This window comes from Mesoplodon bidens (genome assembly GCF_964165515.1).
Source record: "Mesoplodon bidens genome assembly, chromosome: 7".
NCBI classification, from domain to species: Eukaryota; Metazoa; Chordata; class Mammalia; order Artiodactyla; family Ziphiidae; genus Mesoplodon; species Mesoplodon bidens.
Window position 1 is genome coordinate 26,234,472 of NC_138164.1, and position 26,240 is coordinate 26,260,711.

The 26,240-nt window shown below is 36.3% G+C and overlaps 1 protein-coding gene across 3 annotated transcripts in view; it reads right to left on the reverse strand.

Annotated features, from left to right (window-relative positions):
• The window catches only part of GRIA4 (glutamate ionotropic receptor AMPA type subunit 4), a gene marked incomplete at its 3' end in the record, with an annotated part of 515,808 nt that overhangs the window by 84,193 nt on the left and 405,375 nt on the right, over window positions 1-26,240 (reverse strand). For all 3 annotated transcript variants that reach the window (XM_081240207.1, XM_081240208.1, XM_081240209.1), the window contains exons 6-7: window positions 4,826-4,984; window positions 194-361 (exon numbers count right to left, since the gene is read on the reverse strand). In XM_081240207.1, coding sequence (XP_081096333.1) covers window positions 194-361; window positions 4,826-4,984 — 327 coding nt within the window. The remainder of the gene's footprint in view (window positions 1-193; window positions 362-4,825; window positions 4,985-26,240) is intronic.

Genomic DNA, 26,240 nt, shown 5'->3' on the forward strand with positions numbered 1-26,240 from the left:
CTACATATCATATAAACATCAGTATTCTATCCAGTATCCTATTTAGAAATGTCTCAGAAATGAAAATGGTTCAATATAATAGAATGGCAATTGTAATATATATTTATTCACAGATAGATTATTCTGTTTTCTTGAATACTCCATTAAAAAATGACTGTGAAATAAATTGAACGTAAATAAAATTATGAGTTACCTGTTTGAGCGTCCTCTCCATGTCAATCCCCTGGCCCCATGGAGCAGCAGGATTTGCCAGACAATCCCCAGCATTTCCTCTCCTGGAAATATCAATTTTCTGTCTCCTAAGACTTCGGAATGTTTCAGCCATCACAAGGACTCCATCATAAGTCAGAGCAGATGTATACTAACAAAATGAAAGTAATTATAATGGTAAATGTTAAATTCTTATCAATCACCAGAATTGGGGACTAGTCTGGGGACTGTGTGTTTATGACATAAAGTACCATGCTGCCAGAAGGGCAGTTAAATTACTGATAATTAATTGCCTCTAGCTTCAGAAATTTCTATTATTGCTTTATTACAAAGACTGTATATCTATTCTTAACATTGTGATTTTGAAAGGAGAAAACACACTCTGAAAAATAGAAATTCTAATGCACAATTTTCCTTCAGTTGGGAGAAGCAAGCCCTCTAGGTGTGGTCTTTTTGTTGTGTCCAAGTGAAACAGCTAAAGTAGATTTAAAAAAAGGCTAAATGCCGTATTTCCAAAATCTACCTTGTAATCTCTTGCTGTGTTTGAACTCCAGGGGGGCTGGAATGTCTCACTCTTTCCTTCTCCAAATGCCCATCAGGGGTCCCTGAGATTTAATATATGTTTATTGACCTGGAGTATATAACTCTGTCCAGTTTCTCAGAAGAATGAGTGGGAATGTTTACTGTTACTCAGATATAGAATGCCAGAAATAACATCTATTTATTTAACAAGTGTGTATACACATGGCTAAATAAGCACAAGTATTGTTATGTCCATGCCTGTTGAGTGTGCTCAGGAAGGTTAAGTCATTTCTCTAAGTTTCTATCGTAACTTAGGATAAAGTGGAGAAATGAAGTATAGATCATCTGTTTTCTGATGATCGTCCCACGCTTCTCTTTGAGAAAAGACAAAACCCTCAGGAAAAGATTATTAAGGTTAGGAGAGGAAATGAGGAAAATCTGAGAAGAAAATGTGATTTGTTTAAGCTGAAAATAAAAAGAACAGGGAACAGTTGTAAAGTTTGATTAGAAAATTCCTAAACATATGAAACATATGGAACAATTTTCTTGAAGTGTGGCAGAGCATCAACTGCTAATCATAACAAAAAACTACATTATCTCTTTCAGGAATTCCATATGGGCAATTCTATATGATTAACATATTCTAAGCCTATACGAGAGGTACTTTTGTGCTATGGAATGTGGAAAATGATCCTGATTTGCTGCTTATAAATTAATAAAAATCATTTGAAATTTAAATCATAGAAAGTAAACTTAGGCAATATATCTGGTAAGCATAGCAGTCAGTGATCCTGGGAAGAGAAGGACTAAAACATGGATAAGATAAAGAATATAAATTCTAACAAAGAACCTTTCAATGGCAGAGAATCTAATTAAAGCTTCATCAGAAATATTTATGTGTGACTTATAAATTATAAGCCTTGCTATATATTCTTCAAGGACATGATAAAATAGGCTTAATGGTAAGCATACACCCTCATATTTGGAATGAGGTGGTCAAAGGAAATTAAGGTACTTAACCAAGGTACTAAGCCAAAAATGGACATAGCTCCTCCCCTGCCTAGAGAAACATACCTCTGAGTACAGAAAGCCATCAAATTATCTTTCTGGATGGCAAGAAAATAAAAACAAGAAATAAAGTAGAACTTATCAAAGATATAGAGGGCAAGAGAAAAAATGCAATGCTAGCATTTTAGGATCAAGAGAGAAGAAAAGAAAACTATTGTTGCTTTTCTAATAGGAAGAAAGAAGCTGAGAGATATGACTACAAAAAAGCAAAAGCACTTGCTGTGTTTTAAAAAGTCCATTCATTTTTATGAAACAAGTGAACTAGAAAAGAGAACACATATCGTATAGAGTGGAGCAGAGAAAAGCAGACATTCAGCCAGAGTGGCAAAAGCTTTTGATGGGTCATAGAGCTGATAGATGGAAAGAAGCAGTAGTTTAAACTGGTTTTACCATTTTAAAGGATTTCATTCTTTTCCATGTGTCTTATTGTGCTAAAGTCCAAGAAATCATATTTATGGGCATGCATTTCTAGATGGTATCTAGAAATTCTTATTAAACATACTCTTCATTTTGGAGGAGAGTAAAACTAAGTCTTGACCTAGAGCTATTCACTGCTTTAACCAGTGATTAGAATGGTGGGATGAATTCTGTTTATCAACATTTGTATATAAAAAGATAGAGTTTGGCAGAATCACAGCACAGTGACAAGAATTTAGGTTTTGAGAACTAGGTGAATTCTAATTCTGCTACTCATAGTTTTATGGGAATATGTTGTACATTCTTCAGCTATGAAGCAGAACAAAATCAAACAAAATAATGACTATCTTCTGTGGTACTTGTGAGGATTGAAGTTCATAGCATATCTGAGAGCTAGATACTGGCTAGGAATAGTGAAGACTACAAAGATGGTCCAAAAGATGGCTGTCTAGTGCTCCTCAGTACAAGAAAGTTGTGATGTGTCTTATGGAAGAAAATACATGTTAGATAAGTTTTGTTTAGGCTTGAGTTATACTGTTATTGGCCATGAATTCAATGTTAATTTATCAACAATGTTTTAAATAAGATATCTTTAATCAGAAACACACATAAAACAAAGTGTTATGTGTTGATTGGTTGACAAAAATGTTGTGACCTCATCTTGTAATTTCCCCTAGGAGTAAGTGTTCAGTATTCACTCATTCAGTGTTCATGGCAACTTTATAGAATGGAACTACCATGAACAATAAGAACTGGCTATATCTATTTATTAAATGGCCACTGGGTGACTACTATTATGCTAAGAAAATTGTGAAAGATGAGAAAATTATATGTATTTATATATAAAACAAAGTGCCCAAAGCTTTGACATAGATAAGTCTGGTTGGAGATGATCAAATAGTAAACATTTTGATAGGCTAAAGGCAAGATAGGGAAGGACAAACCACACCAGTGTGTCCAGACAGGAGGACCACAGTGGACACATATTATTATATATTATCACTGAAATGAAAAAAAGTCACAAGGTGCTGCAAAACACTGCCAAGAACTTTGAAGCCCATTCTAGATACTAAAATTGTAAGGGTAAAAAGAACTTGAAGAGATGGTTTACAGAAAAAAATGCTGAGATAAAAAATGGCTGAGAAAAAGATGTGAGGAAGGAAGAAATACAAATAGAGAAGAGAAGGGCAAGTGAGTCTCTACATACATTGATGACAGAATGAGGGGAATATGCTGTAAAGCAAAGTGTCCCAATGAGTTTAGAAGGATGATTTACACTTTTCTCCTTGTGTATTAATACTTGATATAATTGAGCTTTGGGGATGATTTTTCTCTGAACCAGCTTGAAGGCAAAAAGACTAAAAGACTTCTCAAGTTTCTTTTAATCCTGAAGGTGGCTTACATCTTAAAATTTTTTTGGCTTTTTAATATGCTTTCATATGTATTATCTAAGCATGAGAAGTGGTGTAATATAGTGGACGATGCACTTGCCTAAGACTCAGGGAACCCATGACTTGGTCCTGGGAAATCCACAAACCTGGTCCTTGACTCGGGGACAGCCAATTAACATACCATTTAATATCTTGCATTTATTAATCTGTAAAATCAGAGGGTTGGACTCCAGTGCTTGAGCATAGTGGATACTCAATAAATGCTTTCTTTTGAAATTCCATGCTTCTATAGAGTAGTGAAAATATTATGACTAGCCAAATTCCTATATTACAGAGAAGAAATTGACATGGATAGTAGGGAAAGTTTTATAATTAGGAAATGGAAGAACCGACTTGCTCTACCCCTAGATTATAGTTTTCTAGGCTTGAATTTCCAAATTATATTTGAAAACTTTTTACTAGAATACACAGTGAGAGATTAGTAAAAGTTATTGAAATGATTATTCCTTTTTATGTAGGAATTCAAAACCATGTAGGAGTTGGAGTTTAAGAAACATTATGCCATTATTTACATGATATCTAAGGAAGTCATCTATTTTTTCAGGAGAGAAAAAATTGTGCTTATGATCAGAAATTTACCAGCTTCCTTTGTAGATACCAATAACATAATTCTGCAATATCTGTTACATAAAATTAAAAAATCTGACATTTTACTGTTAACTTGAAAGAGAAATTTTGCAGAAGCTTATACATTTTACATTTCTACCAATTTCCCAATTTCCCTACTCTTTGTAAATCACTTTGCAAATATATTTTTATCTGGGTGGAATAGCTACCAGTGATTGTTCACATTTGAAATATTTAGTTAATACAAATTTTTAAGAAGTTACAATTTCTTCATGGAAATTCATACACAAAGTAATAATAAAATAATATAACATAACATAATATAATATATATAATATAATATAATATAATATAATATATAATATAATATAGTAAACTACTTGAACTAATGTCTAACAACTCCTCTCTTAAATATAGAAATTTAGAAGTTATTAAGGGCTGTGTGACAAAGAGTGACAAAATATTTCTGCCCTATGTCACACTGTGTCTGGAAAAGTATTACTAGGAAAACTGCATAATGGGCTTTTTACCTTAAATTTTAAAAAATACTAAAAATTCTAAAAATAAATAAGATAAAAACAAACAAATACCTTTGGAGGTGTCTCAGATCCTGGATATTCTCTCTGATCTAGTTTCTTCCAGCGATCCATTAATTTGGTTACCATAGGTGTATTAAAATCTACTAACTGGAATCCTGTAACATTGGCTCCACCATGTATAAACCTCTCAAGAGAAATATCCTTGAATCCCTATAAAGCAATATGACAGTTTGTTATGTTTAGTTTATTATTATACATTTGGCTCTTCAATGGTAACATAAATTGGTAACCAATATGATTTCTAATAAAGTGATGGCTAGAAACAGATGGAAGATCCAATTTTGCTGTTAAATTCTGTCACTCAAAATTTAATACATGACACCACATCAACAAAAGAAAAGACAAAGATCACATGATCATCTCAATAGATACTGAGAAAGCATTTGACAAAATTCACCATCCACTCATGATAAAAATTCTCACCAAAGTGGGTATAGAGGATACATATATCAACAAAATAAAAGCTATTTATGACAAACCCACAGCCAACATAATACTCAATGGTGAAAAGCTGAAAGCCTTCTTGTTGTCCAGCTTTTGCCTCCTTTGTCAAAGATTAACTGACTGTAGGTGTGTGGGTTTACTTCTAGGTTTATTTTTAATCCTAAAATCTGGAGCAAGACAAGGATGCCCACTCTCACTACTTCTATTTAACATAGTATTGGAAGTCCTAGCCACAGCAATCAGAGAAGAAAAAGAAATAAAATGTATCCAAATTGGTAGGGAAGAGGTAAAATTGTCATTATATGCAGATGACATGATACTATATACAGAAAATCCTAAAAACTTCACATAAAAACTAGTAGAACTGATAAAAGGATTCAGCAAGGTAGAAGGATGCAAGATTAACCTACAGAAATCTGTTGCATTTCTTTACACTAACAATACATATCTGAAAAAGAAAGTGTAAAAAATAAACTTTCAAAAACAATTAAAATACCTAGGCATAAACTTGACCTCAGAGGTGAAAGACTTATATCCTAAGAACTATAAAACAATGATAAAGGAAATTGAAGATGATTCAAAGAAATGGAAAGATATCCCATGCTCTTGGATTGGAAGAATTAACATTGTTAAAATGACCATACTATCTAAAGCACATACAGATTTAATGAGATCCTTATCAAATTACCCATGCCATTTTTCATAGAACTAGAATGAGTAATCCTAAAATTTATACAGAACCACAAAAGACCCAGAATTGAAAAGCAATCTTGAAGAAAAAGAACAATGGTGGAGGCATAACCCTCCCAGATTTCAGACAGTACTACAAAGCTACAGTAACCAAAACAGCATGGTCTTGGCACAAAAACAGACATATGGATCAATGGAACATAATAGACAGCCTAGAAATAAACCCACACACCTACAGTCAGTTAATCTTTGACAAAGGAGGCAAGAATATACACTGGAGAAAAGACAATCTCTTCAGCAAGTAGTTTTGAAAAAGCTGGACAGCTGCATATAAATCAATGAAGTTAGTATATCCCCTCACACCATACACAAAAATAAAGTCAGAATGACCTAAAGACTTAAGTATGAGAAATGATCCCTTAAAACTCCTAGGAGAGAACATAGGCAAAACAATCTCTGACATAAGTTGAACAAGGTTTCATAGGTCAGCCTCCCAAGGCAAAGTAAATAAAAGCAAAAAATAAACAAATTAGACCTAATCAAACTTAAATGCTTTTGCCAGTAAAGGAAGTCATAAATAAGATGAAAAGACAACCTACAGAATGGGAGAAAATATTTGTAAATAATGCAACCGATAAGGACTTTATTTCCAAAATATACAAACAGCTCATACAGCTTAATAGCAAAACCCCCACAAACAACCCAATCAAAAAAATGGTCAGAAGACCTAAACAGATATAATAGACATGTTTCCAAAGAAGACATACAGATGGCTGAAAGGCACATGAAAATATGCTCAACATTGTTAATTATTAGAGAAATGCAAATCAAAATCACAATGAGGTATCACCTCACACAAATCAGAATGGCCATCTTCAAAAAGTCTACAAATAATAAATGCTGGAAAGGGTGTGGAGAAAAGGGAACCCTCTTACACTGTTGGTGGGAATGTAAATTGGTGTAGCCACTATGAAGAACAGTATGGAGGTTCCTTAAAAACTAAAAATAGAGTTACCGTATGATCCAGCAATTCTACTCTAGGTCATATATCTAGAGAAATCTCTAATTTGAAGACATTTGCACCCCAGTGTTCATAGTAGCACTATTTACAGTAGCCAAGACTGGAAGCAACCTAAGTGTCCATCGACAGATGAATGGATAAAGAAGATGTGGTAAATATACACTATGGAATATTACTGAACCATAAAAAGAATGAATGCATGCAGCAACATGGATAGACATAGAGATTATCATACTAAGTGAAGTAAGTCAGATGGAGAAGGACAAATATCATATGATATCAGTTATATGTTGAATCTGAAAAAATGCTACAAATGAATTTATTTACAAAACAGCCTCAACAGACATAGAAAACAAACTTATGGTTACCAAAGGGGAAGGGGTGTGAGGGATAGATTAAGAGTTTGGGATTAACAGATACACACTATTACATATAAAATAGATAAACAACAAGAGCCTATTATATAACACAGGGAACTCTATTCAATATTTTGTAATAATCTATAATGGAAAAAATCTGAAAAAAAATATATACACACACATATATATACACACATATGTGTATGTGTATATAACTGAATCACTTTGTTCTACACCTGCTGCTATGCTGAAGGTAAAGGTGAAAATATTACCACATCTGATTATAAGCTCCTTTTAGTTATGATCTGAAAGAATGGTGGGTGGCTCAGTTAATTTTAGCTATGTCTGTTTGAGTACAGGCAATATTTTTTCCTTCATATATTTTAAAATAATTTTATACAGCAAATTGATAGGATCTAGATTGTGAAGAAGTTTTCTTGGAAATGGTTACTTTGGTGACTGTTTAGATTTCAGTTTTCACCCAGAGAGTATTGTGGAACTGAAAGTTCTGAGAAACACTGTAATAAAATTGTAACTCTATAGTCCTGGGGCAGTGAAGGGAGGTGGTCAGTGTTTAAGTAACTAAGTGAATAATGTCCCAGAGGCAGAGGGGAAACCAGGGTAGAGGCCTTCTGCTTGTTGAAATGGGCTATTCAACAATGCTTGAATTTCACAATGGTTAGTGACATCCTAAGAAAATATTAATTTCCAACTTGGTTTTCCTTTAAATTTTCATTTAGAGTTCATACATCCTCTGGGAATAAGGGGGAAAGTGAAATTAATAAATTATAGAACTTCAGATATCCTGATGATTACTCATGTAAATCTATATACATCCATCACATCATAGGTGTTTAATAAATCCTTATTTTATGTTTTTTCTAATTAAGATAACATTTCTGCTGTTTTGCATTTCAGGTTCACAGGTTGACTAAATCATACTGAGACAGCTTGGGTGCAGTTAAAAACAAGGAACCTTAAATAGAGTGGGAGAGATTCTGTCTTAACACCTTTTAAAAATTAGGTTAAAAATTGACTTAAAGTATGCGGTTTTGATGATCATGTAGACAGATGGTGGAGTCAGACATGCTCAATGCAGAAAAGTTGAAAAATATAGGAAGCACCAAGCAAAAAGTAAAATAATGTCTCCAAATTAATGGAATCTTTAACTGGGGTCATTGCACTTGAGTAAAAACTTGCTAGACTCCAAATTTCAAAAATTGAGTTTTAGTCTCCATTCTTACTAACCAGACAACTAAATGTGGACAAGTCACTTTCCTCTCTGTGTATTAATTTCCTTACTTTCTAAATGAAGCATGAATGGTGTGTGCATGTGTGTGTCTGTGTGTGGTGGTGTGGAATAGGTAAGGAATATATTCTGTTAATTTTTAATGATATAACCTGAACATTCTATAATTTATACTACTTTATGACAGAGCCAGGTGTTTTCCTAGATGTGACAGTAAATTTTAAATGATAGTACGATTTTAAGAATGTACCTTGAAGGAAATTGCCTTGGAACAAACATCAACAGTTCCTTATTGTTACTGTTGACCGTATTTAAATCATCTGACTGCTGGAGGAGAGATGAAGAATGCTCTGAATATAAATACAGAGGATGTTTGTAAGGCCAAATTTCCCCTTAAGGGTGGTATAGGAAATGCTTAAATGAATGGTCACTTTGTGGCTATATAACTTATTTACTAACCTTGAGTTTATTTATTTGAATTTATTTATTCTTTGCAACTAGACAGCACAGAGCTTCAATCTTGATTTTGAGACTTAGATGTGTGTGATCTTGGGTAAATTATACTGAACCCCATTTTCTGATATATGTTTATCTATTTTGAGGATTAATTAGAAAAATTATAGTAACAAAATAAATACAGTAACATAAGCTGGGTGCTGGAGGATAAAAAACTATTCAACACATAAAGAGTAAGGATAATGGCCCTTTTTACAAGGTCAAAAAAGACATTATTTCTTCCCCTAATGATCTTGTGAGGTGCTAATGTCTCATTTGCTGCTAGGCTACAGGAAGTTGGACAATATCTGGCACAGAGGAAGTATAAAATACTGATTTAATAAAGGAAAACAATGAATGTCTTCTGTACTATTAGTGTAAAGGGTGATTTGTGAACCCAGAAGAGTGGCTATCTGATTAGGTATATAAGGACAGCTTTCTAAAAGAAGTAACTGTTAATTAAGGCTGGGTGGGGTAAGTGCCTCCTGGTGTAGAAAACAGCATAAGCTAAAGCTGCAAACATAAAAGCAACATTAGGTCTGGGAATTAATTTGGTTTTAGGAAGGGACATATATAGGGTGGAGTGGGAGAGACACTCTTGGGTTAAGCAGGGATAAATCTTAAAGAGCTTTGTACATTAAGGTAAGTAGTGTAATCCTTTATCCTAAAGGATTTTAGTAGTGTGGTACTTAGATTTAGAATGCTTACTCTGATAGGAGATGGTAACAATGGGTGCAATTGCAGTATGTCATTTTGAGAGAAATGCAAGAAGTCAGTGGCAGGATGAGATGGAAGCAGGTAGAGTTGGAAAGACCAAGGGGTCTTTCCCTTTTATGAAGGGCATGAATTCTTTTACTGAATTTGCAGCCTGGAGCCAATGAAAATAATTTAAGCAGGGGAATGAAATAACCATACGTGCCTTTGAAAAATAACAGGGAGCAAAGTGAACAAATAACTGGAAAAGAGAAAGACCAAGAGCAAAGTAAGCAAGTAATTTTCTTATTTAAATCTTTGAAAAACAGACTACATTAAACCACCAGAGAGACAGTTTTCCTGTATCTATGTTTCTTTGAAATTTCTAGAACAAAGCTTAATTGATTGAGATACCATATGCTTTCACCAGTACCTCTAGATGTGTAAATAAAACATACATATACACACATATTTTGGGCATCCTAACCCTGGGGTCCAACACTGGGAAGATGAATCCCCTTAGCTGATTTGGAAACCAGTGGCACTAACAGTAGGGCCGTAAGAAACATTGACTGCTCATGAAGAACACAAACACACTTGCTTACCTGTGGGAACAAGGAAGAAGAAGCAAATTGAAACAGCCTGGGACTCTGGCCAGTTACTTATGACTGCCCCAGCATGTGCCCTGGCCTAAAATGAACACCTCCTCCAGCCCCTCTTGCTCCAGCCACTCCCAACTAGAGCAAAAACTACCATAGCTGAGGAGAGTGCACAATTGGTGGGGATGGAGCTGGCATGGTGTCTGAAAGGGGCAAGGGTGGTCATTACTGGGGTTTGTGAAGGTGGCAGATCAGGAGCAATATGGAACTCTGACTGGTGTGCCAAGACTGTCCCAACACATGTGCCAGCCCCCACCTGGTACATATTCTGGTCCCTCTTCTCCAGCACTGCTCCCCTCTGGGGCAAAGGTGCCATTATTGGGAGTGGGGAGGGCACACACTTAGAGGAAATGGAACTAGCTCTGACCCAAACCTTGGGGCATCTGCTCCAGCAACTTGGGACCCAATACCACCCATGATAGGGCAGTGATAGCCACTAAGCATCGGAAAAGCCCCAGATCACACTTGGCTCTAGATGAAGTCTCTCCATCATCAGCACCATCTCCTGTCAAAATGATAGCTTCCAGTACATTCTGGCATGGGAAAAACATGAAACATGATCACTTCAGATCCAGACCTCCCACGAAAGCCACTGGGCACGTGTAGATGGTATTGAGATGTTCGCACACAAGGAAACCCCTTGAAAACCAGGATGGGTAACTGTGTCACCCAATTTTATAGAGAAAGAGAAAATTAAGCAAGATGAAAAGAAAGAGGAATTTGTTCCAAATGGAGCAATAAGAAAAAAAACTGAAAAAACAACTAATAGAACAGAGATAATTTACCAGATAAAGAGTTCAAAGCATTAGTGATAAAAATGGTAATGGAACATGGGAAAAGAATAGATGAAAACAATGAGAATTTAAACAAAGAACTAAAAAATATAAAAAAGAACCATTCAGAACTGAAGAATACAATAACTGAAATGAAAAATAGAAAGAATAACAGCAGATTAGGTGATGCAGAAGAACACATAAGGGATCTGGAAGATAGAATAATGGAAATCACCCAATCAGAACAGCAAACAAATTTTTTAAAATGAGGATATTTTAGACACCTCTTGGACAATATCAAATGTACTAATATTGGCATTATAGGGGTCCCAGAAGGAGACGAGAGAGAGAGAATGATTGCCAATATATTTTATAATATTGTGGCTGAAAACTTCCCGAATCTGAAGAAGGAAACGGATATCCAGGTACAGGAAGCATAGAGAGTCATAGACAAGATGAACCACCCAAGGACATATTATAATTAAAATGGCAAAATCTAGAGATAAAGAGAGAACTTTAAAGGCATCAAGAGAAAAACAAAGAGTCACATAAAAGGAAAACCCCAAAAGGCTATCAGCTGATTTTTCTGCAGAAACTTCACAGTCAGTAAGGCAGAATCATGGTATATTTAAAGTGCTAAATAGGGAAAAACCTACAGCCTACAATACTCGAACTGTCAAGATTATCATTCAGAATTAAAGGAGAGCTAGAGAAGTTATCAGTCAAGCAAGAACTAAAAGAGTTCATCAATACTAAATCAACCATACAGGAAGTGTTAAAGGGGCATATCTAAGGGGAAAAGAAAAGGCTACACCAAGAAGAACTTATAGGAAAAAAATCCCCACTAGTAAAGAAAAATATATAGTAAATGTTGTGAATTAGCCACTTAAATAAGCTAGTATAATGGTTAAAAGACAAAAAAAAGGAAAATCAACTATAACTACAACAAATAGTGAAGAAATAGATATGAAGATGTAAAATATGACATCCAAAACACAAAATGTGGGGGAGGGGAGTAAAAAAGTAGATGGTTTATAATGTGTTTGAACATAAGTGACTATCAGTTCAAAACAAGTAGATATAGTTAGAGGTCAGCATTTATGAACTTGATGGTAACCAAAAATCAAAAATCTACAATAGATACACAAAAGCTAGAGAGAACCAAACACTAGCATACCACAAAAGAAAATCATCAAACCACAAGTGAAGAAACTAAAAGAAAAGAACAGAGAACTACAAAACAAGAAGAAAACAAGTAACAAAATGGCAATAAGTACATACCTATCAATACTCACTTTGAATGTCAATGGACAAAATACTACAATCAAAAGACTTAGGATGGTTGATAAAAGAACAAGACCCATCTATATGCTGCCTTTAAGAGACACACTTCAGATCTAAAGACACACAGACTGAAAGTGAGGAGATGGAAAATATACTCATGAAATGACAAATAAAGCTGGAGTAGCAATATTCATATGAGACAAATCAGAGTATCCAAAAAAGTCTATACCAAAAGACAAAGAAGGATATGATATAATGATACAGGGATTGATACAAGAAGAGGATATAACAATCATTAACATACACACACCTAAAATAGGAGCACCTAAATATATAAAGCAACTACTAATAGACGTAAAGGAAGAAATGAACAATAATACAAAAACAGTAGGGAACTTTAACACCCAACTTACATCAATAGACAGGTCATTGAGACAGAAAATCACTAGTGCAACAGAGATTGTAAAATAAACAATAGACCAGTTGGACTTAATAGATATCAACAGGATATTCCATATCAAAACAGAAGAATACACATTCTTCTCAAGTGTACACAGAATGTTTTACAGAATAGATGACATGCTAGGCCACAAAACAAGCCTCAACATATTTAAAAGAATAGAAATTATATCAAGCATTTTTTCTGACCATAACAGTATGAAACTAGATATCAACTACAGGAAGAAAAATGGAAAAGACACAAGCAAATGTTGAATAAATAATATGTTACTAAAAACAAATGGGTCAATGAAGAATTCAAAGAGGAAACCAGAAAATACCTTGAGACTAATGAAAATAAAAATACTAATTTCCAAAAACAATGGGATGCAGTGAAAGCAGTTCTAAGAGGGAAGTTTCTTTTCATTGTTAATTTTTTTTAATTTTTATTTTTCAAAAAATTTTTTTTTTTTAATTTTAACTAATTTTTTTTATTTTTATTTTTTTTTAAATTTTACTGGGGTATAGTTGATTTACAATGTTGTGTTAGTTTCAGGTGTACAGTAAAGTAAATCTGTTATAACATACACATATCCACTCTGTTGTAGAATCTTTTCCCATATAGGCTATTACACAGTATTAAGTAGAGTTCCCTGTGCTGTACAGTAGGTCCTTATTAGTCATCTATTTTATATATAGTAGGGTGTATGTGTCAATCTCAATCTTCCAATTTATCCTGCCCCCCTTTACCCCCTGGTAAAAATGAGTTTATTTTCTATATCTGTAACTCTATTTCTATTTTGTAGATAAGTTCATTTATAGCCTTTTTTAAGATTCCACATATAAATGATATATGATATTTGTCTTTCTCTCCCTGACTTATTTCACTCAAAATGACAATCTCTAGGTCCATTCACATGCTGCAAATGGCATTATTTTGTTCTTTTTATATAGCTGAGTAATATTCCACTGTATATATGTACCACATCAACTTAATCCATTCCTCTGTTGGTGGATATTTAGGTTGCTTCTATGTCTTGGCAATTGTAAATAGCACTGCAATGAACACTGAAGTGCATTTAACTTTGAATTATGGTTTTCTTCAGATATAGGCCAAGGAGTGGGATTGCTGGATCATATTGTAGCTTTATTTTTAGTTTTTAAAGGAACCTCCATACTGTTTCCATAGTGACTGCACCAGTTCACATTTCCACCAATGGCGTAGGAGGGTTCCCTTTTCTCCACACCCTCTCCATATTTATTGTTTGTAGAGTTTTTGATGATGGTCATTCTGACTGGTGTGAGGTGATACCTCACTGTGATTTTGAATTGTCCTTCTCTAATAATTAATGATGTTGAGCATCTTTTCATGTGCTTTTTAACCATCTGTATGTCTTGTTTGGGGAAGAACGTCTATTTAGAAATAGACATTTCTAAATGTCTATTTAGATCTTCCAACCATTTTTTGATTGGGTTGCTGGTCTTTTTGATATTGAGCTATATGAGCTGTTTGTATACTTTGGAGATTAATCCCCTGTTGGGTAATTTGTTTACAAATGTTTTCTCCAATTCTGAGGGTTGTCTTTTCATTTTGTTTATGGTTTCTTTGCTGTGCAAAACTTTTAAGTTTAATTAGGTCCCATTTGTTTATTTTGTTTTTGTTTTCATTACTATAGGAGGTGAATCAAAAAAAAAAAAACTTCCTGCGATTTATGTCAAAGAGTGTTCTGCCTATGTTTTCCTCTAAGAGTTTTATAGTATCTTGCATAACATATATGTCTTTAATCCATTTTGAGTTGATTTTTTTGGTATGGTGTTAGGGTGTGTTCTAATTTCATTCTTTTACAGGTGGCTGTCCAGTTTTCCCAGCACAATTTATTGAAGAGGCTGTCTTTTCTTCACTGTATATTCTTGGCTCTTTTGTCATAGATAAGGTGACCATAAGTGTGTGGGTTTATCTCTGGACTTTTTATCCTGTTCCATTGATATATATTTCTGTTTTTGTGCCAGTACCATACTGTCTTGATCACTCTGGTTTGTAGTACAGTCTGAAGTCAGGGAGCCAGATTCCTTCAGCTCTGCTTTTCTTTCTCAAGATTGCTTTGGCTATTCCAGGTATTTCATGTTTCCATACAAATTTTAAATATTTTTGTTCTAGTTCTGTGAAAAATGCCATTGGTAATTTGATAGGGATTGCATTGAATCTGTAGATTGCTTTGGGTAGTATAGTCATTTTGAAAATATTGATTCTTCCATTCAAGAACATGGTATATCTCTCAATCTGTTTGTGCCGTCTCTTATTTCTTTCATCAGTATCTTATAGTTTTCTGAGTACAGGTCTTTTGCCTCTTAGGTAGGTTTATTCCTAGGTATTTTATTCTTTTTTATGTGATGGTAAATGGGGTTGTTTCCTTACTTTCTATTTCTGAACTTTCGTTGCTAGTGTATAGGGATGCAAGAGATATCTGTGCATTAATTTTGTATCCTGCAACTTTATGAAATTCATCGATGAGCTCTAGTAGTTTCCTGGTTGCATCTTTAAGTTTTTTTATTAATAGTATCACGTTTTCTGCAAACAATGACAGTTTTACTATTTCTTTTCCAATTTGAATGCCTTTTATTTCTTTTTCTTCTCTGATTGCTATGGCTAGGACTTCCAAAAATATACTGAATAAAAGTGGTGAGAGTGGACATCCTTGTCTTGTTCCTGGTCTTAGAGGAAATGCTTTCAGTGTTTCACCATTGAGAATGATGTTTGCTGTGGGTTTGATATATATGGTCATCTCTGTTCACTTTTTGGAGAATGTTTATTATAAATGGGTTTTGAATTTTGTTGAAAGCTTTTTCTGTATCTGTTGAGATGATCATATGGTTTTTATTCTTCAATTTGTTGATGTGGTGTTTCACATTGATTGATTTGTGGATATTGAAAAATCCTTGTAGCCCTGATTTAGATCCCACTTGATCATGGTGTATGATATTTTTGATGTGTTGATGGACTCTGTTTGCTAGCATTTTGTTGAGGAATATTGTATCTATGTTCATCAGTGATATTGGACTGTAGTATTCTTTCTTTGTGACCTCTTTGTCTGATTTTGATATCAGGGTGATGGAGGCATCGTAGAATGAGTTTGGGAGTGTTCCTCCCTCTGCAATATTTTGGAAGAGTTTGAGAAGGATAGGTGATAGCTCCTCTCTAAATGTCTGATAGTATTCATCCTGGGCTTTTGCTTGTTGGAAGATTTTTAATCAGAGTCTCAATTTCAGTGCTTGTGATTGGCCTGGTTATATTTTCTATTTCTTCCTGGTTCAGTCTTGGAAGGTTGTGCTTTTCTAAGAATGTGTCCATTTCTTCCAGGTTGTCCATTTTATTGGCATATAGTTGCTTGTAGTAATCTCTCACGATCCTTTGTATTTCTGCAGTGTCAGTTGTTACTTCTCTTTTTTCATTTCTGATTCTATTTATTTGAGTCTTCTCCCTTTTTCCTTGATTAGTCTGGCTAATGGTTTATCAATTTTGATTATCTTCTCAAACAACCAGCTTTTAGTTTTATTGATCTTTGTTATTGTTTCCTTCATTTCTTTTTCATTTATTTCTGATCTGATCTTTATGATTTCTTTCCTTCTACGAACTTTTTGTTGTTGTTGTTGTTGTTGTTCTTCTTCTTCTTCTTCTTTCTCTAATTGCTTTATGTGTAAGGTTATGTTGTTTATTTGAGATGTTTCTTGTTTCCTGAGGTAGGATTGTATTGCTATAAACTTCCTTCTTAGAACTGCTTTTGCTGCATCCTATAGGTTTTGGGTCGTTGTGTTTTCATTTTCATTTGTTTCTTGGTATTTTTGATTTCCTCTTTGATTTCTTCAGTGATCTCTTGGTTATTTAGTAGTGTATTGTTTAGTCTCCTTGTGTTTGTATTTTTTTACAGATTTTTCCCTGTAACTGATATCTAATCTCATAGTGTTGTATCAGGAAAGATACTTGGTATGATTTCAATTTTCTTAAATTTACCAAGGTTTGATTTGTGACCCAAGATATGATCTATCTTGGAGAATGTTCCATGAGCACTTGAGAAAAATGTGTATTCTGTTTTTTGTGGATGGAATGTCTTATAAATATCAATTAGGTCCATCTTGTTTAATGTGTCATTTAAAGCATGTGTTTCCTTATTTATTTTCCGTCTGGATGATCGGTCCAGTGGTGAAAGTGGGGTGTTAAAGTCCCCTACCCTGATTGTGTTACTGTCAATTTCCCCTTTTATGGCCCTTAGCATTTGCCTTATGTATTGAGGTGCTCTTATATTGGGTGCATAAATATTTACAATTGTTATATCTTCTTCTTGGATTGATTCCTTGATCATTATGTAGTGTCCTTCATTGTCTCCTGTAATAGTCTTTATTTTGAAGTCTATTTTGTCTGATATAAGAATTGCTCCTCCAGCTTTCTTCTAATTTCCATCTGCTTGGAATATCTTTTTCCAGCCCCTCACTTTCAGTCTGTATGGGTCCCTAGGTATGAAGTGGGTCTGTTGTAGACAGCATATATATGGGTCTTGTTTCTGTATCCATTCAGCCAGTCTATGTCTTTTCACTGGACCATTTAATCCATTTACATTTAAGGTAGTTATTGATATGTATGTTCCTATTCCCAATTTCTTAATTGTTTTGGGTTTGTTATTGTAGGTCATTTCCTTCTTCTGTGTTTCCTGCCTAGAGAAGTTTCTTTAGCATTTGTTGTAAAGCTGGTTTGGTGGTGCTGAATTCTCTTCGCTTTTGCTTGTCTGTAAAGTTTTGTTGTTGTTGTTGTACACAAGCCTCTCACTGTTGGGGCCTCTCTCATTGTGGAGCACAGGCTCTGGATGTGCAGGCTCAGCGGCCATGGCTCACTGGCCTAGCCACTCTGTGTCATGTGGGATCTTCCTGGACCGGGGCATGAACCCGTGTCCCCTGCATTGGCAGGTGGACTCTCAACCACTGCACCACCAGGGAAGCCCTGTCTGTAAAATTTTAAACTTCTCCTTCGAATCTGAATGAGATCCTTGCTGGGTAGAGTGATCTTCGTTGTAGGTTTTTCCTTTTCATCACTTTAAGTATGTCCTGCCACTTCCTTCTGGCTTGCAGAGTTTGTGCTGAAAGATCAGCTGTTAACATTATGGGGATTCCCTTGTATGTTATTTGTTTTATTTCCTTTCTGCTTTTAACATTTTTTTCTCTGTGTTTAATTTTTGATAGTTTGATTAATATGTGTCTTGACGTGTTTCTCCTTGGATTTACCCTGTATGGGACTCTCTGTGCTTCCTGGACTTGATTAACTATTTCCTTTCCCATATTAAGGAAGTTTTCAACTATAATTTCTTCAAATATTTTCTCAGTCCCTTTCTTTTTCTCTTCTTCTTCTGGGACCCCTATAATTTTAATGTTGGTGCTTTCGATGTTGTCCTAGAAGTCTCTGAAACTGTCCTCAATTCTTTTTCCTTTATTCTGCTCTGTGGTAGTTATTTCCACTATTTTATCTTCCCAGTCACTTATCTGTTCTTCTGTCTCAGTTATTCTGGTATTGATTTCTTCTAGAGAATTTTTAATTTCATTTATTGTGTCATTCATCATTGTTTGTTTGCTCTTTAGTTCTTCTCGGTCCTTGTTAAACATTTCTTGTATGCTCTCCATTCTATTTCCAAGACTTTAGATCATCAAACTATCATTACTGTGAATTCTTTTTCAGGTAGACTGCCTATTTCCTCTTCATTTGTATGGTCTGGTGGGTTTTCCTTACTCCTTCATCTGCTGTGTTTTTCTCTGTCTTCTCATTTTGGTTAACTTACTGTGTTTGGGGTCTCCTTTCCACAGCCTGCAGGTTTGTAATTCCCATTATTTTTGGTGCCTGCCTCCAGTGGCTAAGGTTGGTTCAGTGGCTTCCCACTGAAGGGGACTGGTGCCTGTGTTCTGGTGGATAAGACTGGATCTTGTCTTTCTGGTGGTCAGGACCAGGTCCAGTGGTGTGTTTTTGTGTGTCTGTGACAGTACTATGATTTTTGGCGCCTCTTTGCTAATGAGTGGTGTTGTGTTCCTCTCTTGCTAGTTGTGTGGCATGGGGTCTCCAGCACTGTAGCTTGCTGTTCCTTGAGTGGAGCTGGCTCTAGCCTTGAGATGGAGATCTCTGGGAGAGCTTTCTCTATTTGCTATTATGTGGAGCTGGGAGGTCTCTGGTGGATGAATGTCCTGAATGCAGCTCTCCCACCTCAGTGGCACAGACCTGACACCCAGTTGGAGCACCAAGACCCTGTCAACCACACGGCTCAGAAGAAAAGGAGGAAAAAAGAAAGAAGGAAAAAATAAAACACAATAAATTTATTAAAATATATTTTTAATTTTAAACATTAAAAAATCATAAAAAAGAAAGAAAGAAAGAAGAGAGCAAGCAAACAAATAAACAGATCCACAAATGATAACAAACCCTAAAAATTATACTAAAAAACAAAAAAACAAAAAAGGACAGGGACAGACAGAACCTTAGGACAAATGGTAAAAGCAAAGCTATACAGACAAAATCACAGAGAAGAATACAAATTCACACTTACAAAAAGAGGAAAAGGAAAAAAATATATATATCTATATAAAAAAAAGGAAGAGAGCAACCAAATCAATAAACAATTCTACCAATGATAATAAACTGTAAATACTAAACTATGATAAACATAAAACCAGAAACAAATTAGATGCAGAATGCAAACCCGAAATCTACAGTTGCTCCCAAAGTCCACCACCTCAATTTTGGGATGATTCACTGTCTATTGAGGTATCCAGTGATGCACTGTACATCAAGTTGATTGTGGAGATTTAATCTGCTGCTCCTGAGGCTGCTGGGAGAAATTTCCCTTTCTTTTCTTTGCACAGCTCCTGGGGTTCAGCTTTGGATCTGGCCTCACCTCTCCATGGAGGTCACCTAAGGGTGTCTGTTCTTCACTTAGACAGGACGGGATTAAAGTAGCAGCTGATTAGGGGGCTCTGGCTTACTCAGGCCAGGGGGAGGGAGAGGTATGGAATGCTGGGTGAACTTGAGGTGGCAGAGGCCGATGTGATGTTGCAACAGCCTGAGGCACGCTATGTGTTCTCCTGGGGAAGTTGTTCCTGGATCACGGGAACCCGGCCATGGCAGGCTGCAGAGACTCCCAGGAGGGGAGTTGTGGATAATGACCTGTGCTTACACACAGGCTTGCTGGTGGCTGCAGCAGCAGAGTTAGCATTTCATGCCTGTCTCTGGTGTCTGCACTGATAGCCGTCGCTCGTGCCCAACTCTGGAGCTCGCTTAGGTGGTAATCTGAATCCCAAACATTTTCACGGGCTCCCTCCCAGCTAACTGTGGTGCACTAGCTCCTTTCAAGCTGTGTTCATGTAGCCAACCCCAGTCCTCTCCCTAGGATCTGACCTCCAACGCCCAAGTCTCAGCTCCCAGCCTCCACCCGCCCTGGTGGGTGAGCAGACAAGCCTCTCAGGCTGGTGAGTACTGGTCAGCACTGATCCTCTGTGCGGGAAACTCTCTGCTTTGCCCTGTGTACCGCTATTGCTGCATTCTCTTCCGTGGCTCTGAAGCTTTGCCTCTGCCGACCCCCTGTCTCCGCCAGTGAAGGGGCTTCCTAGTGTGTTGAAACTTTTCCTCCTTCACAGCTCTCTCCCAGAAGTGCAGGTCCCATCCTTATTCTTTTGTCTCTGTTTTTTCTTTTTCCTTTTGCCCTACCCATTTACGTGGCAAGTTTCTTGCCTTTTGGGAAGTCTGAGGTCTTCTGCCAGGATTCAGTAGGTGTTCTATAGGAGTTGTTCCACATGTAGTTTTATTTCTGATATATTTGTGCAGAGGAAGATGATCTCCACATCTTACTCCTCTGTCATCTTGAAGGTCTCCCCATTTATTAATTTTCTGTCTGAATGATCTATCCATGGGTGTAAGTGGGGTGTTGAAGTCCCTTACAATTACTGTGTTACTGTTGATTTTACCTTTTATGACTGTTAGCATTTGCCTTTATACTGATGTGGTCCTATATTGGGTACATATACATTTACAATTGTTATGTCTTCTTCTTGGATTGATCCCTTGATGTGATGTCTTTCCTGGTATCTTGTAACAGTCTTTATTTTAAAGTCTATTTTGTCTGATATGACTATTGCTACTCCAGTTTTCTTTTGATTTGCATAAAATGTCTTTTTCCATCCTCTCACTTTCAGTCTGTATTTGTCCCTAGGTCTGAAGTGGGTCTCTTGTAGACAGCATATATATGTGTTTGTTTTTGTATCCATTCAGCCAGTGTGCATCTTTTGGTTGGAGCATTTAATCCATTTACATTTAAGGTAGTTATCATTATGTATGTTCCTACTGCCGTTTTCTTAATTGTTTTGCATTTGTTTTTGCTGGTCATTTCTTTCTATTGTGTTTCCTGCCTAGAGAAGTTCCTTTAGCATTTGTTGTAAAGCTGGTTTTGTGGTGCTGAATTCTCTTAATTTTGTTTGTCTGTAAAGTTTTTTATTTTTCCATCGAATCTGAATGACAGCCTTACTAGTTAGAGTGTTCTTGGTTGTAGGTTTTCCCCTTTTATCACTTTAAATATATCATGCCACTCCTTCTGGCCTGCAGAATTTCTGCTGGATAATCAGCTGTTAACCTTATGGGGATTCCCTTGTATGCTATTTGTTGCTTTTCCATTGCTGCTTTTGGTACTTTTTCTTTGTATTTAATTTTTTGTTAGTTTGATTAATATGTATCTCAGTGTGTTTCTCCTTTGGTTTATCATAGATGGGATTCTCTGTGCTTCCTGGACTTGCGTGACTATTTCCTTTCCCATGTTAGGGAAGTTTTTGAATATAATCTCTTCAAATGTTTTTTCAGACCCTTTCTCTTTCTGTTCTTCTTCTGGGACCTTTATAATTTGAATGTTTGTGCATTTAATGTTGTGCCAGAGATCTCTATTACTGTCCTCATTTCTTTTTATTCTTTTTCTTTACTGTCTTCTGTGTCAGTAATTTCCACTATTCTGTCTTCCAGCTTCCTTATTCTTTCTTCTGCTTCAGTTATTCTGCCATTGTTTCCTTCTAGTGTATTTTTTCATTTCAGTTATTGTATTCTTCATCACTGTTTGCTTGTTCTTTAGTTCTTCTATGTCCTTCTTAAACATTTTTGTATCTTCTGGATCCATGCTTCCATTCTTTTTCTGAGATCTTGGGTCATCTTTCCTATTATTACTCTGAATTCTTTTTCATGTTTACTGCCTGTCTCCTTTTCATTTAGTTGCTCTTGTAAATTTTTGGATTGCTCCTTCATCTGCAACATATTTCTTTGTTGTCCCTTTTTGTTTAACTTATTGTGTTTGTGGTTTCCTTTGCAGGGTCTTAGTTCTTCTTGATTCTGGTTTCTGTCCCCTGGTGGGTCAGTTTGGTCCAGAGCCTTGTGTAGGCTTCCTTTTGGGAGGGACTGGTGTCTGCGCTCTGGTGGGTGGAGATGGGTCTTTTCCCTCTGGTTGGCAGGGCTGTGTCAAGGGGTGTGTTTAGGCGTGTCTGTGAGCTTAGTATAACTTTAGGCAGTCTGTCTGCAGATGGGTGGGTTTCTGTCCTGTCTTGCTGGTTGTTTGGCCTGAGGGATCCAGCACTGTAGCTTGCAGGCTATTGCATGGAGTTGGGTCTTGGTGCCAAGGTGAGGAATCCTGGGAGAGCTCACACATATTAATATTCTCTGGGGCCAAGAATTCTCTGGGCCTCTAGCAGCCAGGACTTGACACTCCCACCACAGGGCTCAGGTTCGACCCGTGGTTGGGGAACCAAGACCCCACAAGCCACCCAACATGAGAAAAAAAAAAAAGAAAAAAGAAAGCAAACAAATAGAAAATAAGACAAATAATAAAAACAAAACCAAACAAAAAAATAAGAAACAAATAAGTAAAGAAAACAAAAACCAGACACAAAAAAAAACAACAAAGGAAGATAGAAAAAATAGAAACAATAAAGAAACAAAAAACCAAAGCAACATCAAAGAAAAATCAAAATAAAAAATAAAATAAAAATAGAAAAATAAAAAATTTACTAAACTTTTTTTAAAAATAAAAAATTATAAAAAGAAATAAAACAACAAAACAAAACAAAACGAATTCCCTAGTGTCTCCACTATCAATGTCCTTTCTCCCACTGTGAGCCACAGCCAACTCCTACCTCCCCATGAGGCCTTCTTGGTAAGTCTCTGGATCTGCTGTGGGTACTGTGGGGGCAGCTCAGACTCTGACTTGGCCCATCTCCCATGTGTACATGCTCCCAAAGTCCAGCTCCCACATGTACATGTTCCCAAAGTCCACAGCTGCTGAAACTAGACTGGTCTCAGTTGTGGGAGCACTTGTTTTCCATTCAGATATTCCACAGATATGGGGTTTACCAAGCTGATCACAGGTATTTAATCTGCAGCTTGTGCAGCTGCATGAAGAGATTTCAGTTCCTCTTCCTTAGTCACATAGCCCCTGGGGCTCATCTTTGGTTTTGGCCCCTCCTTTGCATGTGGACCACCCTAAGGTGTCCTCTCCCCACCCAGGCAAGAGGGCGTGAAGGCAACAGCTGACTGAGGTACTCTTGGTTGCTTAGGTGGAAGGGGCAAGAGGGAGTGACTGATGGGGGCATGTATGCTTGCTTAGGTGGGAGAGGGATAAGGTGGCAATGACTAGGCCTTGTGTGCTTACTCTGTTGGGATCCCCCTCTAGTGCCTGTGCACACAGGGGTTGGCAGGAGATGGTGACAGAGTGGGGCACACATGCTAGCTCAGGCATGAGGGAGACAAGGCAGCAATGACTGAAGCATGAGTGTTCACTCTGGTGGAAGACCCTCTCAGTGCCTATGGAGGCAGGGGCTGGCAAGTGAGCAGAGAGGCCGTGATGGCAGCCCCACTGCTTGCACACCACTCAACAATGGTGCCTTGCTTCAATAGCAGCTCATGCTTCCTCCAGGAGCACTCCCAGTTGTGGAGCTCCTCACTCCTGTTCCTTCAGGCTGTCTCCATGCAGCAGAGCTCCTCACTCTTGTCCCTTTGGGCTGACTTCATGCAGCCAACAGCAGTCCTCTCCTCAGGTCCGCTCTCCTAATCTGACACTTCAGCACTCAGACCCTGCCTCAGGCTGGGGATTGCAGGGCTGTGGCACAGACTGTCCGTGCAAATCTTGCTCTGTCCTGCCTGTCACAGACTGGCTGCTTTACTTTCATCCAATAACATTTGAAGACCTCCTCGCCATTTCAGCTGATCTTGCTGCTGGTAAAGGAGCCTCCCTGGGTGCAGTAACCTCTCCTTTCCTTCAGCTCTCCCCCAGATATGAGGGCCCTATCCGTTTCCTCTTTTCTTTTTCTTCCCTTTCTGTCCTTCAGCCTACCCAGTTATGTGGGGAATTTTTCTTGCCCTTTTAGGTGTCTGAGGTCCTCTGCTAGTGTTCAGCAGGTGTCCTGTGAGAATTGTTCCACTTGTAGATGTATTCTTGATATACTTGCTGGGAGAGGTGAAACCCAGGTCCTCCTAACATGCCATCTTGACCTCTCTCCATAAATCCTTGTTTAATGACTCTAAGAGGGAAGCTTATAACAATACAGGCCTACTTCAAGAAAAAATCTCAAATGAACAACCTAACCTACTATCTAAAGTAATTAGAAAAAGAACAAAGAGAGCCCAAAATCAGCTGAGGATGCTAATAATAAAGATTAGAGAGAAAACAAATAAAATAAAGACTCAAGAAATAATAGAAAATATTAATAAAACCAAGAGCTATTTTTTTTGGAAAAAAATATCAAAATTGATAAGCATTTACACAGGCTTATCAAGAAAAAGTAAAAGACAGGACCTAAATAAACAGAAAAGAAATGAAAGGGGAGAAATTACAACTCATATCATAGAGATAAAAGAAGCATAAGAGAATACTATGAACATTTATATGTCAACATTGGACAACTTAGAAGATATGGATATATTTCTAAATACATATAATCCAAGAGTGAATCAGGAGGAAACAGACAATATGAACCGACCAATCACTAGTAGTGAAATTGAATAGTAATCAAAAAACTCCCAGCAAACAAAAAAGTCCAGGACAAAACTACCTCATAGGGGAATTCTACCAAACATGAAAAGAAGAGCTAATACCTTTCCTTCTAAAACTATTCCAAAAAATTGAAGAGTAGGAAATGCATCCAAATTCATTCTACAAGGCCACCATTACACTGATACCCAAACCAGACAAAGTTACTACAAAAAAAGAAAATTAGAGCCAATAGTTTTGATGAATATAGATGCAAATCTCCTCAACAAAATATTAGCAAACTGAATTCAACAATATATAAAAAGGATCATATAACATGATCAAGTGGGATTTATTCCAGAGATTCAAGGATGGCTCAATATTCACAGGTCAATAAATATGATTTACCATATTAATACAAGGAAGGATAAAAATCACATGATCATCTCAATAGACTCAGAAAATTTTTTGAGAAATTCAGTACCCGTTAATGATAAATTTGCTATGGAGGTAATTTATCTGAAAATAATGAAGGCCATATATGATCATACAAGAGCTAATATCATACTCAGTGGTGAAAAAGTAAAAGCTTTTCCTCTAATATCCAGAATAAGACAAAGATACCTACCCTCAACTTCTATTTAACATAGTGTTGGAAGTCCTAGCAACAGCAATCAATAAAAGGCATCCACATTGGAAGGGAAGAAGTAAAATTGTCACTATATGCAGATGCTATGAAACTATATATACAAAACCCTAAAGTTCCCACCAAAAAACTCTTAGAACTAATAAATGAATTCAAGGAAGTTGTAGAATACAAGATTAATATACAGAAATCTGTTCCATTTCTTTACACTAATAATTAAATTTCAGAAAGCAAGCAAGCAAATAATCCCATTTAAAATTGCAACAAAAAGGATAGAATACCAAGGAATAAACTTACCCAGGAAGTGAAATACCTATACTCAGAAAACTGTATGATGCTAATGAAGGAAATGGAAGGTGATAAAAAGAAATGAAAAGATATTTCAAATTCATGACTTGGAAAAATTACCATTGTTAAAATGAACACACTACCCAATGCAATCAACAGATTTAATTCAATCCCTATCAAAATATAATGACATTTTTCACAGAACAACAACAAATACTCCTTAAATTTATATGGAACCACAAAAGACTCTGAATAACCAAAGCCACCTTGAGAAAAAAGAAGAAACCTGAAGGTATCACACTACCAGACTTCAGCCTAAAATACAAAGATGAAGTAATCAAAAGAGT